General features: G+C 52.9%; 1 protein-coding gene across 4 annotated transcripts in view; it reads left to right on the forward strand.

Moving 5' to 3' along the window:
* The window catches only part of PLXNA1 (plexin A1), a 267,745-nt gene that overhangs the window by 50,120 nt on the left and 203,333 nt on the right, over positions 1-14,292 (forward strand). For all 4 annotated transcript variants that reach the window (XM_039547182.1, XM_039547183.1, XM_039547184.1 and 1 more), the window contains exon 3: positions 252-434. In XM_039547182.1, the coding sequence (XP_039403116.1) occupies positions 252-434 (183 nt within the window). The remainder of the gene's footprint in view (positions 1-251; positions 435-14,292) is intronic.

Raw genomic sequence — 14,292 nt, forward strand, 5'->3', positions numbered from 1 at the left:
AATCTGAGGCAAGCCCCTAGTCGCTGCCCTGACCCCTCATCATGCCCCTAAGTGATGATGTTTCCCCGCTCTCCTTGGCTGCCCTGGAGCTGGGGCAGGAATGAGCCAGTGGTAGCTAAGAGGGGCTCGTATCATTTCCTCACTTCGTTATTGCACTAAGTCAGGAGCTCAGTCCCCCTTGCACACAGCAGTTTAAGCAGTGTCGATGTATTGACAAACGGCTCATCTCTCTTTCCCTTCTTCTCTGGCAGCCTCTGCAGATTGATGACTATTTCTGTGGCCAGGATTTTAACCAGCCGCTGGGCGGGACGGTGACCATCGAGGGGACAGCGCTCTTTGTGGATAAGGAGGATGGCATGACCTCGGTGGCTGCCTATGACTACCGGGGACACACGGTGGTCTTCACCGGCACGCGGAGTGGCAGGATCAAAAAGGTAGGCAGCTTACTGGGCCGGGGGTGAGGAGGCTGGTTGGCTGACTACCTCCTTTGGGGCAGGGGCAGGATTTCAGTGCTGTGTTTTGAGGCGCGAATGGTGTATGCAGGATGGGGAGTGGCAGCATTGACGAAGGCCAGTTCCCTTCGCTCTTGTCCACCAGGCATATTTATTAAAGCAAGGATTATAAAATGGGGAAACTCCCAACCCCCCGTCCCCCTCATTCAAGTCCCAGTCAGCGGTGTTAGTGGGAGTTCCCTTTGCACAGTCTCTCCTAGGGCTGGGGTGTTGGGTTCACAACATAGCAAGGTATCCTAGTACTGGTGGTTTCCCTCTATACCCTGTGTGCTTTTATCATTGGATTGCTTTGCCACTGACCCGAGAGGGGCTGCGCATGGGTTGTGTATGCGCTGGTGACTTGATGCCTGTGGTGCTTTGTTGGTGCCAGGTGGCAGTGCTGGCATGTGTGAGCTGGCATTTCTTGGGCGAGGCGAAGCTCCTTCTCTTGGCACTTAAGTTCAGAAACTCCTCCTCACTGTTGGCCTTAAGTCCTGAATTGGGCCCAAATGGTTGAAATAAGATGGAATGGAGAGGGAAAGGCCGGAAATCTTGTCAGGCAGGGTCAGTCCTCCAGGGTTGGCACACTCAGAAGATCAGCAGGGGGAGAGCTTTCGTCTTGCCATAGCACCTGTGCTTAGCTTAGACATTCCCAGGCCTCATCCCTGTCCCATTCGGCTGGGTGATGTGACCCCAGAGGGGGGTGACATGTTTCTTAGACCACGAGTATTGAACAGTGAGCTTGCTCCCCTCTTGCCTGCCTGCATTGCTAGCATCGTTAAGCTCCCATCCCCATGCCATGCTAGGCCCTGCTGCAGCCTCTGTCTTGGGAAAGCCCTGAGGTGATGGTAATGCTCCACGGGGGGAGTGGAAGGAATCTAATAAGCTTCTGTAGAAGGGGAGTTCTCTTTGGGGCTGCAGTGTGCTCCAGCCTGGCTGACCTAAGCCATCTGTGGGCAAAATTCCACAATGTGGGGGAGACCTCTCTTCCCCAGTGAGACAAAAGGCTTCTTGTTGGTGGTAATTAGCAAATAAATCTGTGCCTCTCACTGCATCTCCACGAGGCATGGATTTCCTGTTATCATAACATCATTCCTATAATTACAGCTGAATCTTCCCTGTATAAACACAGCGCACATTAACTGCATCCTCCACCAGGCAAAGTCATGTTGAGGGTCCTGGTACAGTCCTGCCGGAGGCCTGAAGTGCAGGACTCAGCTGGAGCACCCAGCCCTGTTTGTTCCTCCAGAGCCCGGAGACATTGCCACTTGGGCCTACCCACTACCCAGCCTTGGGGATCAATGGCTTGAACTTTGAGCTCCTTTTGGCATCTTTGTTTCCCAGCTAAAATTCCTCCTTTTCTAAAATGACTCACTGGTATGTAGAAGCAAAGTCAGCTCTTTAGAGATATGGTGCAGTGGGGGGTGGAAGCACCACATTTGCGGGCAGGGTGGGGTCCGTTGGCATTGGGCTGTGCAGTAGTCACCTTGGAAGGCCTGAAGCCATTGGCAGCTGTTTACTTGCATGAATTGACAACGTGATAGGCAGGCCACGTGCTCCCTTGGGGTCGGTGTTTACATAGCCAAGTTAATAGGGGGATTAAATTAGAGGGGGCTGCAGCGACCCCCCCCCTTTGGTGAGGTGGGGAAGGATTTCAGGCTAGTGGGACCATTATGCACAAGGAAGGCCAGGTGGTTTTACCTAGGGGTTTGGACTCTCAATGTGCTGTACAAACATGAGCTAAGTGTTCTTCTAGCCCCTCTACCTCAGGAGATGGTCCCAGTGTATTCCCCATTTTGCAGATGGGGAAACTGAGGCCTAGTGAGATGCAGTGACTTGCCAAGGCCACTTAGCAGGCCAGTGGCAGAGCCAGGAGCAGCATTCAGAGTTCCAGGCCCCTGACCCCTTGCTGTAGCCACATGGCCCTGCTGCGCCTCTATTTGGCTGTGTACAGTATGTTGGACTTGACCTGTGTGGGTTTCCTCTGGGCCACTAGTCTGTGATCAGCTGTTTCCACTCTGGTGTGAATGGCACAAATCCCTTCACCCCTACAGAAGTGCTAGAGGAAGCAGACTTTTGCTGAGGTGCTGATTTCTGGTTCACTGGGTCGGAAATGCAGTGATTGGCCCAAGGCCAGTTCAGGACTGAACTAGGAGTGTGGTTAAATCATTATGCTGGTGTCCGCCTGCGTGGGGCCAGTGCTGGCAGAGGGGAGCCCTCTGTGTGTGAGTGGGGGTTAGACAGAGCTGCTTGCACAGCCCTCTCCCCAGTCTCCTTGGCTTGGCTCCAGCGGAGCTGAACAGCCCCAAGGGGTCCCAGCCATCATGGCGTAATGCATACACATGCTGTGCTGAGCTCAGCGAGATCTCTGTTGCTCCCCCGTCTTTGCTGACTGCCAAAGCCCAGCATCAAAGGCAGCACCCAGGTCTCTGATCCAGCCTCCCATGCTGGCTGGTGGCAGGACAGAGACCAGGCTGCTGGATTCGAGACCCCTTTGCCAGTCAATTTGGGGATTTGAAATCATGATGAGCGTGAAACTGGCTTCTGGGTTGGTGTGGGGAGAGGCTAACTGAGAATCATAAAATCATAGACTATCAGGGTTGGGAGGGACCTCAGGAGGTCATCTAGTCCAACCCCCTGCTCAAAGCAGGACCAACTCCAACTAAATCATCCCAGCCAGGGCTTTGTCAAGCCTGACCTTAAAAAACCTCTAAGGAAGGAGATTCCACCACCTCCCTAGGTAACCCCTTCCAGTGCTTCACCACCCTCCTAGTGAAAAAGTTTTTCCTAATGTCCAACCTAAACCTCCCCCAGTGCAATTTGAGACCATTACTCCTTGTTCTATCATCTGCTACCACTGAGAACAGTCTAGATCCATCCTCTTTGGAACCCCCTTTCAGGTAGTTGAAAGCAGCTATCAAATCCCCCCTCATTCTTCTCTTCTGTGGACTAAACAATCCCAGTTCCCTCCTCAAAAGTCACGTGCTCCAGTCCCCCTAATAACTTTTTGTTACCCTCCGCTGGACTCTTTTTCCAATTTTTCCACATCCTCCTTGTAGTGTGGGGCCCAAAACTGGACACAGTACTCCAGATGAGCCCTCACCAATGTCGAATAGAGGGAAATGATCATGTTCCTTGATCTGCTGGCAATGCCCCTACTTATACAGCCAAAATTCCGTTAGCCTTCTTGGCAACAAGGGCACACTCTCAATTCATATCCAGCTTCTCGTTCACTGTAACCCCTAGGTCCTTTTCTGCAGGACTGCTACCTAGCCATTCGGTCCCTAGTCTGTAGCAGTGCATGGGATTCTTCCGTCCTAAGTGCAGGACTCTGCACTTGTCCTTGTTGAACCTAATCAGATTTCTTTTGGCCCAATCCTCTAATTTGTCTAGGTTTCTCTGTATCCTGTCCCTACCATCCAGTGTATCTACCATTCCTCCCAGTTTAGTGTCATCTGCAAACTTGCTGAGGGTGCAATCCACGCCATCCTTCAGATCATTAATGAAGCTATTGAACAAAACTGGCCTCAGGACCGACCCTTGGGGCACTCCGCTTGATACCGGCTGCCAACTAGACATGGAGCCATTGATCATTAGCCGTTGAGCCCAATGATCTAGCCAGCTTTCATCCAGCCCATACTGCTTTAACTTGCCGGCAAGAATACTGTCGGAGACCATATCAAAAGCTTTGCTAGTCAAGAAATAACATGTCCACTGCTTTCCCCTCATTCACAGAACCAATTATCTTGTCATAGAAGGCAATTAGGTTAGTCAGGCATGACTTGCCCTTGGTGAATCCATGCTGACTGTTCCTGATCACTTTCCTCTCCTTTAAGTGCTTCAGAATTGATTCCTTGAGGATCTGCTCCATGATTTTTCCAAGAACTGAGGTGAGGCCGAGTGGGTGGCTGTTGGCAAAGAGAAGAGAATGTGTGTCTGGATGGGTGGGAGGTTAGTCTCTGAACACCTTTCCCCCACTATCTCATTCTTCTGGGATGCATCAGTTGGCAGCACTCTCCCCTGACTTGGATGCAACAGTAGGCAGTCCCCACGCAGTTAGCCTCCTGCTCTATCTGGGATCCTTCCCCATCCCTGGTCTGGTGGCATCTGTTGTGAACTCCGGATACCGAATAAACCCAAGAAAAAAAGGGGCCCACACAGAAAAGCTGTGACCTCAGCTGGTGCAGGGAGAGTCGAGGAGGCAGCTCTGGGCTTGTGTCCACGATTATCTTGTCATAGTACTGCAGGAGTTCAAGGTGCAAACCTGCAGTACTGGGGAGGGGAAGAGATTGTGACCCTCTGCACATATTGGGCCAAATTCAGTCTTGCTGTAAGTGGGGACAGTTGCATGGACTCCAGTGGAAGTGCTCTTGCTTCCACCAGGTCTGAATCCAACCCATTGTCCGTAGTTCCTTCTGTCAGAGGATCTCAAGGCATTTCATGAGCATTAGTGAATGAAGACACCTCACACAGCCCCACTGGGTTGGGTCAGTATCCTTATCTCAGTTTTACAGATGGGGAAACTGAGGCACAAAGCAGGTTAGGGACATGCCCAAAGTCACACAGTGAGCCAGTGCCAGATCCAGGAATAGAACCTAGGGGTCCTTGCAGTCTGCCGTCCGCTCCTACAGCTAGACCACACTTCTTGTAGGATGCTCAGTGAGTGAGGCTTCCCAAAACCCTTGGGTTTCTTCATCTGTTCCGAAGTCTCAATTTCCGTTTCTCTCCTTCAGTTTCCTTCCTCCTCGACGACATCATCTCCATCAGAGGAGGCATCGGGGTCGCTAGCGAGTTGGCATGGATTGTGAGAGGCTTGCTGCCGGAGGCAGCTTGTCCTCCCTTCCCGATCAATAAGGGAGCTGAAGTGACTGGTGTTGCATTTCCACCAGCCTCTCCTGCTATTGAATTCTAAATTGCAGGTTTTAAATAGGTCTGTGCCAGTGTGGTGCAGAGGGAGGGGAGGGAAGTGTGGGAGGAGGATTCATGAAGCCACTGAGACAGTGTTACACATCTAGTTATTATCCCAGGAACCTGACGATTGCTATTTGTCTGGCAAATTTCTCCCTGAGGTGCCAGGTCTTTCTCTGTTTCCATTCCTGCGTCTTCATCTAACTTGTCCCTCCCCCCTCTTCCTGCGACTTCTGTGGCCCTGCTGTGGTGGTAGCTAGAGAGAGTGCCCACCCGAGGTACATGGGCAGCCCCCCTGGTTCTGGGCAGCCCCCTCAGGATAATAGAGGATGCAGGGCTGGTCCTGCTGAGCCCTGAGGTGATTTTGGAACTTCAGACCCGCTAGTGTGACTCATGTTCACGTGGAGTCTCTCCTTTCTTTCCATTTGCTTCACTCTGCCCATCTGCAGCCAGAGTATCAGAGCCCCTGCTGCTCCATGGCCCACCGGGTATGATGGGCTCTGGCCCGTTAGGGCTTAAGGAAACAAAATGGGGTTTGATGGGAAACAAACAGGTGGTTCTCCGTCCCATTTCCAGTGAGCAGGTCTCCTCCTCACAGTCTTGGTGGGCCTGTTCCTGAGGGAGGCCAAGGACAGGACTCCCCTCCCGCTCAGTGGGCCAGGCTAGGACGCACTGATGGGACAGTGTAGGGGATGTTTCTCCTTAGGCTGTCCTCTAGGGTCCATCGCCATTGCATTGGAGCACCTTGTAGGGTTTTTAAAAGGAGAAGAGCACTCGCTTCCTCCTTCTCTGTGCCTCCTTTCTGCTTTCCCCCAGAGGCAGAGGAAATAGTCTCTTTGGTAAGAGAGGAGCGAGGGTTTGCTTACAATTTGAAAAAAAAATTCTAGCAGGCAGGAAAGCAGAAGGTGGGAATGTTGCATTTAGTTCTGAAAGCAGCGAGGTCTGTGCTCGCTCTTACCCCCATGGGAGCAGGTTTCACAGTCCAGATCCTCCCCAGGGGAGTCCTAGCTCCTGCACTCATCATGAGGCAGCCTCATTGGTCACCCATGTCATCGCTGCAGCCGGGAGCTTGAGCTGTGTGTGCATGATGGGAATTTGCCATAGAGGCGGGTGTTGTCTGCGTACTGCAGGCACTTTGGCCTGTGTTTTCTCACCAACTCTGCCCGGGTCTGTCTGGGTGTTGAGTAATAAGGGGGAGAGGAGTGAGCGTCGTGGGGCTCTGCAGGTGAAGGCTTTGGAGGTGGAAGAGCGGTTACCCCATGACGTCTCCCTGGGTGCTCTCCTGAAGGAAGGACCCAAGGCATTTCAGTGTATTTCCGTTCCCCAACTGCGGGGGTGTTTGGAGATCAATGATCTCAGATGACACGAAGAGGCCCAGCAAGATGAGCATGGCTGGACTTTCCTCCTCAATGGATGAGGGAGGTTGGCCACAAGAGCAGCATGTGCTCTTGGTGTCCCTTGCTCTGACTCTGTGGGACACAGGGCTGTGGCTGCTGACAGGAGACCTTGGAGACCGTCCAGCTCCTGGATTGCTTAGAAAGGGCTGTAGTGGTATGTGAGGTCTCTCGGGGGAGCAATGGGTTTTTTCAGTAGTCGGATTATTATGCGCTTCAGGATGCGTGGGGATCTCAACCTCTTCTTTGGCTAGAAGCCGTCAATCTCCAGGGCTGCCAATCCAGCATCCATCACCAGAATAAAATCCACCCAGATATTGGTACAAGAACAATAAAACCTTGGCTTCAGCTGGCTTTGAAAGCCCACTCTACTGAACCCAGTTGGAGGGAACCAGAAATGTAAGTAGGGGGAGCAGAAGGCTCTGAAGGTTTGAGGGAGTACCTCTCATTTGGGGGAGGGTGGATCTTTTTTCAACCATTGCACCTTCAGGGCTCATGTGCTGAAGGCTGCTGAGTGTGTGTGCGTAGGGGAGAGGTGGCCTATGTCCCCTACTCTAACCTTGGAGCATTGCTGTGGGTGTTGTGGGGGGCGCGACATAGAGAGCTCAGCTTCCCCCAGCCGGGGCCGTCTGGCTGGACCTGGAGGATGGGGAAAGTGCTGCCTCAGCAGTTACCTGATCTTCCTGGGGAGCCCGGTGTAACCAGACCTTGCCGCTGGCTGTCTCTGCTGCCTCCTCTGGAGTTGGAGTAGCGCTGGCTCAAGTCTCAAGCAGTCCGTTTTCTGGAGGCTGAGTCTGCTTGGGAGATTTGACTTGTTGTGTGAGAGGGAGAGCGGGATAGGCGGTGCGCTTGCTTCGCCAGTAGGGTCTCTGGAGGGTGAGGAAGAAAGCCTTGTGTAGGTCACTCTGTAACCCATGCTGGGTGGTGGAGAGTGTACTCGGGGAGCCCCACCCGGAGAAGTAGCCACTAGCTTGAGGGCATGGGATGAGGGGAACACAGGCATGCAGGCGGTACACATCACCTCTGACCTCCTGCTGCTTAGAGCCCTGGATTTTCATGCCCCAACCCTGTGGGGGTTGCACCAGTTGCCCCTTGCAGGAGGTTGAATGGATCGTGGGGAAACCTGGGAAGAATTAAATTGGACTAATACCATTGGTGCCTGCTTTCCCTTTATATTTACCTGCCAGGCAGGCCAGCTGTAACCTACTTCCTGGAAGAAGGCGGGACTTCCTGAAGTGGTAGGTTAGTGGGTTATAGGTTGAGTCCTCCTCCAGTGCTGTCCTGCTTCCTAGTGCTGATGTGCTTTGGCCAATGGGCTTTATGGAGCAACAGAGAAGAGTGGTGTTATTGCCCAGAGGGTATTGCATCTGTGTGTTGTGTTGGCAGTGGGGAGGGGAGTGTGTGCCAGGGGCATGGGTCAGCTTACCTCTCTTCACTGCAGGGTGTACTGTTCTCACTGAGTTCCTCACAGGATGAGGCCCTTAGCCAGGCAGGTGGGATTGAGGGGCATTGACAGAGCTGTTGGGGAGGCTGGGACTGGGGATCAAGGGGCACAGTGGCAGAGCTGTTGGGGAGTCCAGGACTGGGTAGCAGGGGGGCTGCAGGGTGGGATCGAGGGGCATCCGTATGGCTGTGAGCTTGCCCAGCACCTGCCCATCTCTTAGGAGCCATGAGCTTGCTCCAGTGTACCCTTGTCACCTTGGCAAGTAGCTACATTTGGCACCACGCTGCTGGATAATCCCCTTCCCCGCTTGGGTTTCTCTCCCTTCCTGAGGGAGGTTAAGCCTCTGTTGTCCTGCCGGAATGTGGGGCACAGCGGGAGAGAAATGGCAAGTCTAAGCCATGCTGCCTGCCTCCTTCCCCTGCATGCTTGGCAGGCGGCCTTGTCAGCCCAGCAGTTCTATCCCCAGCTGTCTCCTCAGCATGGGATCTGGTGTTGGGTTAGACCCCACAATAATGTGACCATGTAGTGAAAGTCCCCAAGATCACAAGTGTGCTGGTGTCTGTGGGACGTCTTTGTGCCCAGGGAAACCCCATTGCCTGCATGTGAACATCCTGCTCCCTGCCCAAAGCTCAGCTGTCCAAGCAACCTGAGAGCTCGCCCGGGACAGATGGACGCTTCTGCTAGCATTTCCAGGAGCCCTGCAATGGATGCCGGGTTAAAGAGGATGTGGATTTCGCCATCCGGAATTGAGGGGGTGAGGGTGGGGAGAGTCACTGCTCTGTTTGCACATTCCCTGGATGGCAGCTCCAAGCACTTGCCCAGGCTGTCGCCTGCAGACAGAACTCTCCTTTGTCCCAGGAAAGGGTCACGCGGGCTGGCTTGCTTGCAGGGGCTTCCTAGACAGGCTGCAAACAGTTGCCTCTCAGAGGCTAGGCTTCTGGTCAGCACCTGTTGCTCTTGCAGCTGTAACCTCTTCCCTGACCTGCACTTCCCCATCCTCTCCCCGCTTGTTTCCCTTGCCCCCTCTTCTTGGCTCTGCACAGGCAGGAGGATTGTGTCACACTCGGAATCCTCCTCTCCCACTGACTGATAAGGAGCCCAGTCTGCCTTCCAGCACAGGAGCTGGCTTTGAACGGTGCTGAGCCCTAGGGCAGGCGGGGAGGGGAGTGACTGGCAGCGGATGGCAGGACAGTCAGGTTTGGGAATAGATGTTTATGATGGTGATACAACTGCAGTAGGAGGTGAGTTGTATGACCGGACTCTGAGCATTGCACTAGCAGGGGGGTTGCAGGCCAGGATTTAGGCGCCTTGGCTGTGTGGTGGGGAGCCCGGGACTGGACTTGCAGGATGTATTGAAGTCAGGAGCGAGGAGCATCAGCAGAGCTGTACAGGACTGATATCTAGCAGGAATGGGATGCTGCGTGGAGCAGACCAAGCCATTGAAACCCCAAACAAGTTGGCCCTGCCTGGTGATTTCCCTGCTGTGTCACCAGGCACATGGCTATCTTTGGAAGGCCCCGTCTCTGAAATGTTGTGCAAGTACCCTCGTGCTGTCTGTTCTCCACAGTCATGGGGTTGTGTTGTGTTCTCTGGGTAATTTTTGCCATTGCCAGGATGAGTAACTGGGGGATGATCTTCCCGAATACTGCCAGTTTTGGATGCAAGCCACTTCCTCTTAGTTCTCCCCGGTCTCTGCTGTAGCCTATCAGAGACCTGTGGGTTTTATCCTGTGATTTACTGGATTTTTAGAACCAGGGAAGTGACACTGTGAGTTGATCTTTTTGTCTCTTTATTCTCTTTGGTGGTTTCCAAAGCAAATCTGCTCTGTACAAGGCAAATGAGATTTGATTCCTAACTCTGGCTCTTGCCAGGCAGTTGCTGACCCCTCTCCCACTCTTGACATTCACTGGAGAATCATGGTTTCCTTGGGGCTGTCTCATACTCTTGCAAAGTGGGACATTATGGGCCTGATGTGCAAAAAGCCACATGTGCAGCTGCAAAACTGTGCTCACTGATGCACTTAATTTGCTCATGCAAACATGCATCTCCAACTGATGCTTATATGCACATGCCGAATGCATACGCAGTTTCACGTATGCTTAGTGTTCATGTGAAAAATGCACCAGGAGCTATAAGCTTATTGGGCATGAACAAAAAATGCACCATTATTTGTAATCTGTATCTTCATTCTTGCTTACCACAGTTGTCCAAACGTACATCTCAGATCGAGATGGAGCATTGCGTACTGGGACTTGTAGTCCCATGGGGTCACCTCTCCATGCTAGGAACAGTGTCTGCCATCTGTTCCACATTATGGAAATTAGGCATTGCCTTAGGGCTTCTGCTAAACCCCACTGTGGCCCCCTTGGTTGACCCAGCGTTGGGTGCCACCTGACTTGTTGGGGAGGTAGGATCAGCTCTTACGTTCAGCAGCCAGCTGGCCCTAAGCTTACAATAGCCCCCAATCTGCCGGAGTCCCCAGAAATACTGATGAGGGAGATGAGGCGGGTTCAGAGCGGGTGCCCTGCTGCCTCCTTGCCGCAGGCTCAGGGCTTTAGGGAGCCGGCTTGTCACTCGGATGAGGAGGATTAAGCTGTGAATACCTTTTGGAAGGGGATTAGTTGGGATCCAGGGGCTTTGGGGTCTTAATTCGTATTTTTCAGGATAGGAGTTTAGATGGCTTCTCTGGGGCCACTGGTAGGGAGAGGGAAGTGAGAGTTACTCCAGATATACCCCACAGTCAGTGAGAGCAGAATTTGGCCCAGTGGTGGGATTAGGATTGGGCCCAAAGTTCAGGGGAGCAGATGATTTATAACAGAAGCTGTGGGATCCTAGTGGCAGTTAATGGGAAGTGGGGGAGGGGTTCTGCTGGCTGAGGCTTTGTACACAGCAGCTTTCTTGCTCTCCCCGGTGCATTGGGCAGAGGTGGGAGGTGGTGTTGGGGAGCCTGTCGGGTACATAGTGGTTTAATAGCTTTATTCTTTTACCTGCAAATGGGCTTGAAGGATGTACCAGGCACTGCCTAGCTCACGGCTGATGTGAAGGGCAAGGGAGGCCAAATCAGAAAGGCCCAGGGCTAGTGCCCTGGTGAGAAGTCCACCCTCTGACCTGTGGCTGCTGGGACAGACGAGGGTGCTGGGGTCCCTATCAGGTTGCTATTCCCAGAGCCTGCTCAGGGGCTCCATCTTCCATATCAGCCTCTGGATAGGGGGTGTCAGATAACTGTGGCGTCCTCCCTCTCTTCTAGGCTGCTAGAAGGAAGTGTGTCTTTGTTCCTCCCTCCAAGCCTCCTTCCTGTTGGGATGGTGGATCCATTACCTACCTTTCCCCAACCGCTCTGCTGGTGCCAGGGGTCATGTGCAGGAGATGTGCATCTCTGTCCCACCTCCTGGCTGCTGTTTGTCTGGTGGTGGTCCCATTCTCCTGTCCCTTCCCCCATCAGCTTGCCAGGCCTGTTTCAGCAGAGGGGTAAATGGGGGGGCCTCCGTTCATCTATCCCAGGGGTTCTCAAACTTTTTTTTACTGGTGACCCCTTTCACATAGCAAGCCTCAGAGTGCGAGTCCCCATAATAAATTAAAAACACTTTAATATATTAAACACCATTATAAATGCTGGAAGTGAAGCGGGGTTTGGGGTGGAGGTTGACTGCTCGCAACCCCCCTGAGGGGTCCCGACCCCCAGTTTGAGAGTCCCTGATCTCTCCCATCCTTAGCCTCCTCTCCCATGAATAGCTCCAGGCCAAGATTTTCCTAGTGACTAGTGACCCTGGTGCACACCTTAATGAAGGGCCTTGTTTTCAGACAGCACTGAGCACCCGCTTTTTGAAAACCAGGCCCCTTTGAGGTCTCTCAGGCTGGGTCCCACGTGCCTACTGCCTAGGCCTCCGTGCCTGGCTCTCCTCAGAGCTTTCCCAAGCAGCGGTGGCAAAGCAAAACTAACCTAAATCTTGTAGTTTCCTGGCTGCCCACAGGGATCCAAAGAGCTGCAGCAAAAATGGCCAAAGTCTTGTGAATTGCTCCTGCCGCCTTGGGAAAGGACTGGGCAGAGAAGAGGCCCTGGAGCTGCCTCTCTGCAGACTCAGGGAGAGGACCATGCTGCATTGGGCCTCACTTGGAAGGATTGTCTTCTCAGTCAGGAATGAGAAACACTTTTAATTGCTTAAAATGAAAGCTTGGATTTAGTGGGAGTCTCTGGCCTAGGCCTCCAGCCCCTCCATTCCTCAGGGGAAGGTTCCTCAGAACGGGGGAGGAGGAGTGGATTTTTCAAGCCAGACTCTTAAATGGTTTTGTACAAATTAAGGCTGGGAAAGATCTGTTAGAGAGGAAGGATGGTCTCTTTGGTCAAGCACAGGTCTGGGAGTCGGGACAAGGAGTTCTGTGTCGCTGTCCGTCCCTCCGCACCCCCCTCCCCCTCCATATGCTTTGTGACCATGGGTAAATCCTTTTTCTCTCGCGCTCTCATTTTCCCCACCTTACCAATGAGGTCTCATTTATTAAAGTTTCTGGTGTGCTTTGAGTTGCTCAGGTAGAAAGCATGAGAACCGGGCAAAGAATTATCATATGTGCCCAGATGCAATGATGACGGGCATTTCAGGGATGTGTTCCCCACCTGCTGCACTCTTCTCCTCCAGCTGCCAATGCAGGTTTGTTACTTTGGATGTATTCCACAGGGTTTTCATATGTCTCCGAGGATGGGGCTCACACCTCTTGTTATGGAGAGGGTGTGTGACAGGCCAGTAGATTTCCCAATATTCAAGCAAAAATTTCCTTTGCTTAATTTAATCACATTTTGTGTAATGGATACTCCCTTGGCCACCCTACATGGATCCTTCCTCCTTGATCTCCACTCCCTTCCTTAGCACCTGCTGAGCCAAGCAAGATGTGGTTAGTTCTGCGTCCTGCCCCATAAATCTTTGCTCATGGTCAGTGCTCTTCTCTGAATTTCCTCGCAGGGGCCGGGCTGGTTTGGAATCACTATCAGTCTGGTCTGGGTGGGCCTGGCTGGGCTGGTGCTGAAGACCTGCCTTGCCCCTTTTATGCAGGATATATCCTCAGTACAGTGCTGCTGTTCTTCAGAAGCAATAATGAAGTCTGGCAACAGTGCGGTTAAAGCTGAGTGTTTGAGAGCTCCCAAGGCTGGCACAGTTGAGAGACTGGCTGACCAGGCCTATCGCTCTTTCCCTGGCATCACGGCTCAAGAGGTGTCAGACCGAGTGGCTCTCGCAGCAAGCTGAGCTCTGATTTTGGGGGACGTTTCTTTGTCTAGATCTGCCTGTCCGGTCGCCACTGTAATCCCTTTAACCCTCCTCCCTTCCCGAACCCAGATGGCCCTTGGCGCAAATGCATTAGGGAGTGTCTGTGTCTGGAGTCTGCTCCCCCTCAGAGCTCACACTCTCTGCAGCTTGTTTATTCTCTCCCACGGAAGGCAAAGCTGAGCTGGCCCCACATCTGCTTTTTTTGGCTCATCTTCTTTGCTTGTTTTATTGTTACTGTTATTAATCTGTTCATACTAAGTGGTCATCCTGACCCCTTTAAACACACATACACGTACTCTCCCCCTCCCCCCCAATCCCTTGTGCTGGGGAGGATCAAAGGGCTCTCATTCTCCCCGCGTGGGACGATGTGGCCATAGGCTTGCTAGGATACTGACTTGGTGAGAGCTGGTCTCACCTGGGAGGAGGGAGGAGGTCACAGTGGATGCTTTGCCTTTAAGGTTCCAGATATAGAATCTCCCACCTGAATGCATGGCTCAAGCTCCCCCTGTCCTCTCCAGCATTTGCAGGTCCTCAGAGAAGCTGGGGCGACAGAGGGAGGGCAGGGGAAGGTGGGGGAACCCCCAGAATTACTTGGCAGGGTTGCAGTGCGAGTGGGATGGTAATGACACTAGTTTGGAAGGAGGGGACTCTGGTGACTTTGGGGGAGGAAGTGCTTCTGGCCAAGGGCTTTGCAAGAATCAGTAGCCTGCTGCATTCCAAGCTGCTGAGGTAGGACAGGAAGCCAGGCACGCCCCCTTCCGCCCTCTTCCCCCCATGGCAGCTTTGCCTCTATTCTGCTC

The sequence above is a fragment of the Mauremys reevesii genome, linkage group 7 (assembly GCF_016161935.1).
Source record: "Mauremys reevesii isolate NIE-2019 linkage group 7, ASM1616193v1, whole genome shotgun sequence".
Lineage (NCBI taxonomy): Eukaryota > Metazoa > Chordata > Testudines > Geoemydidae > Mauremys > Mauremys reevesii.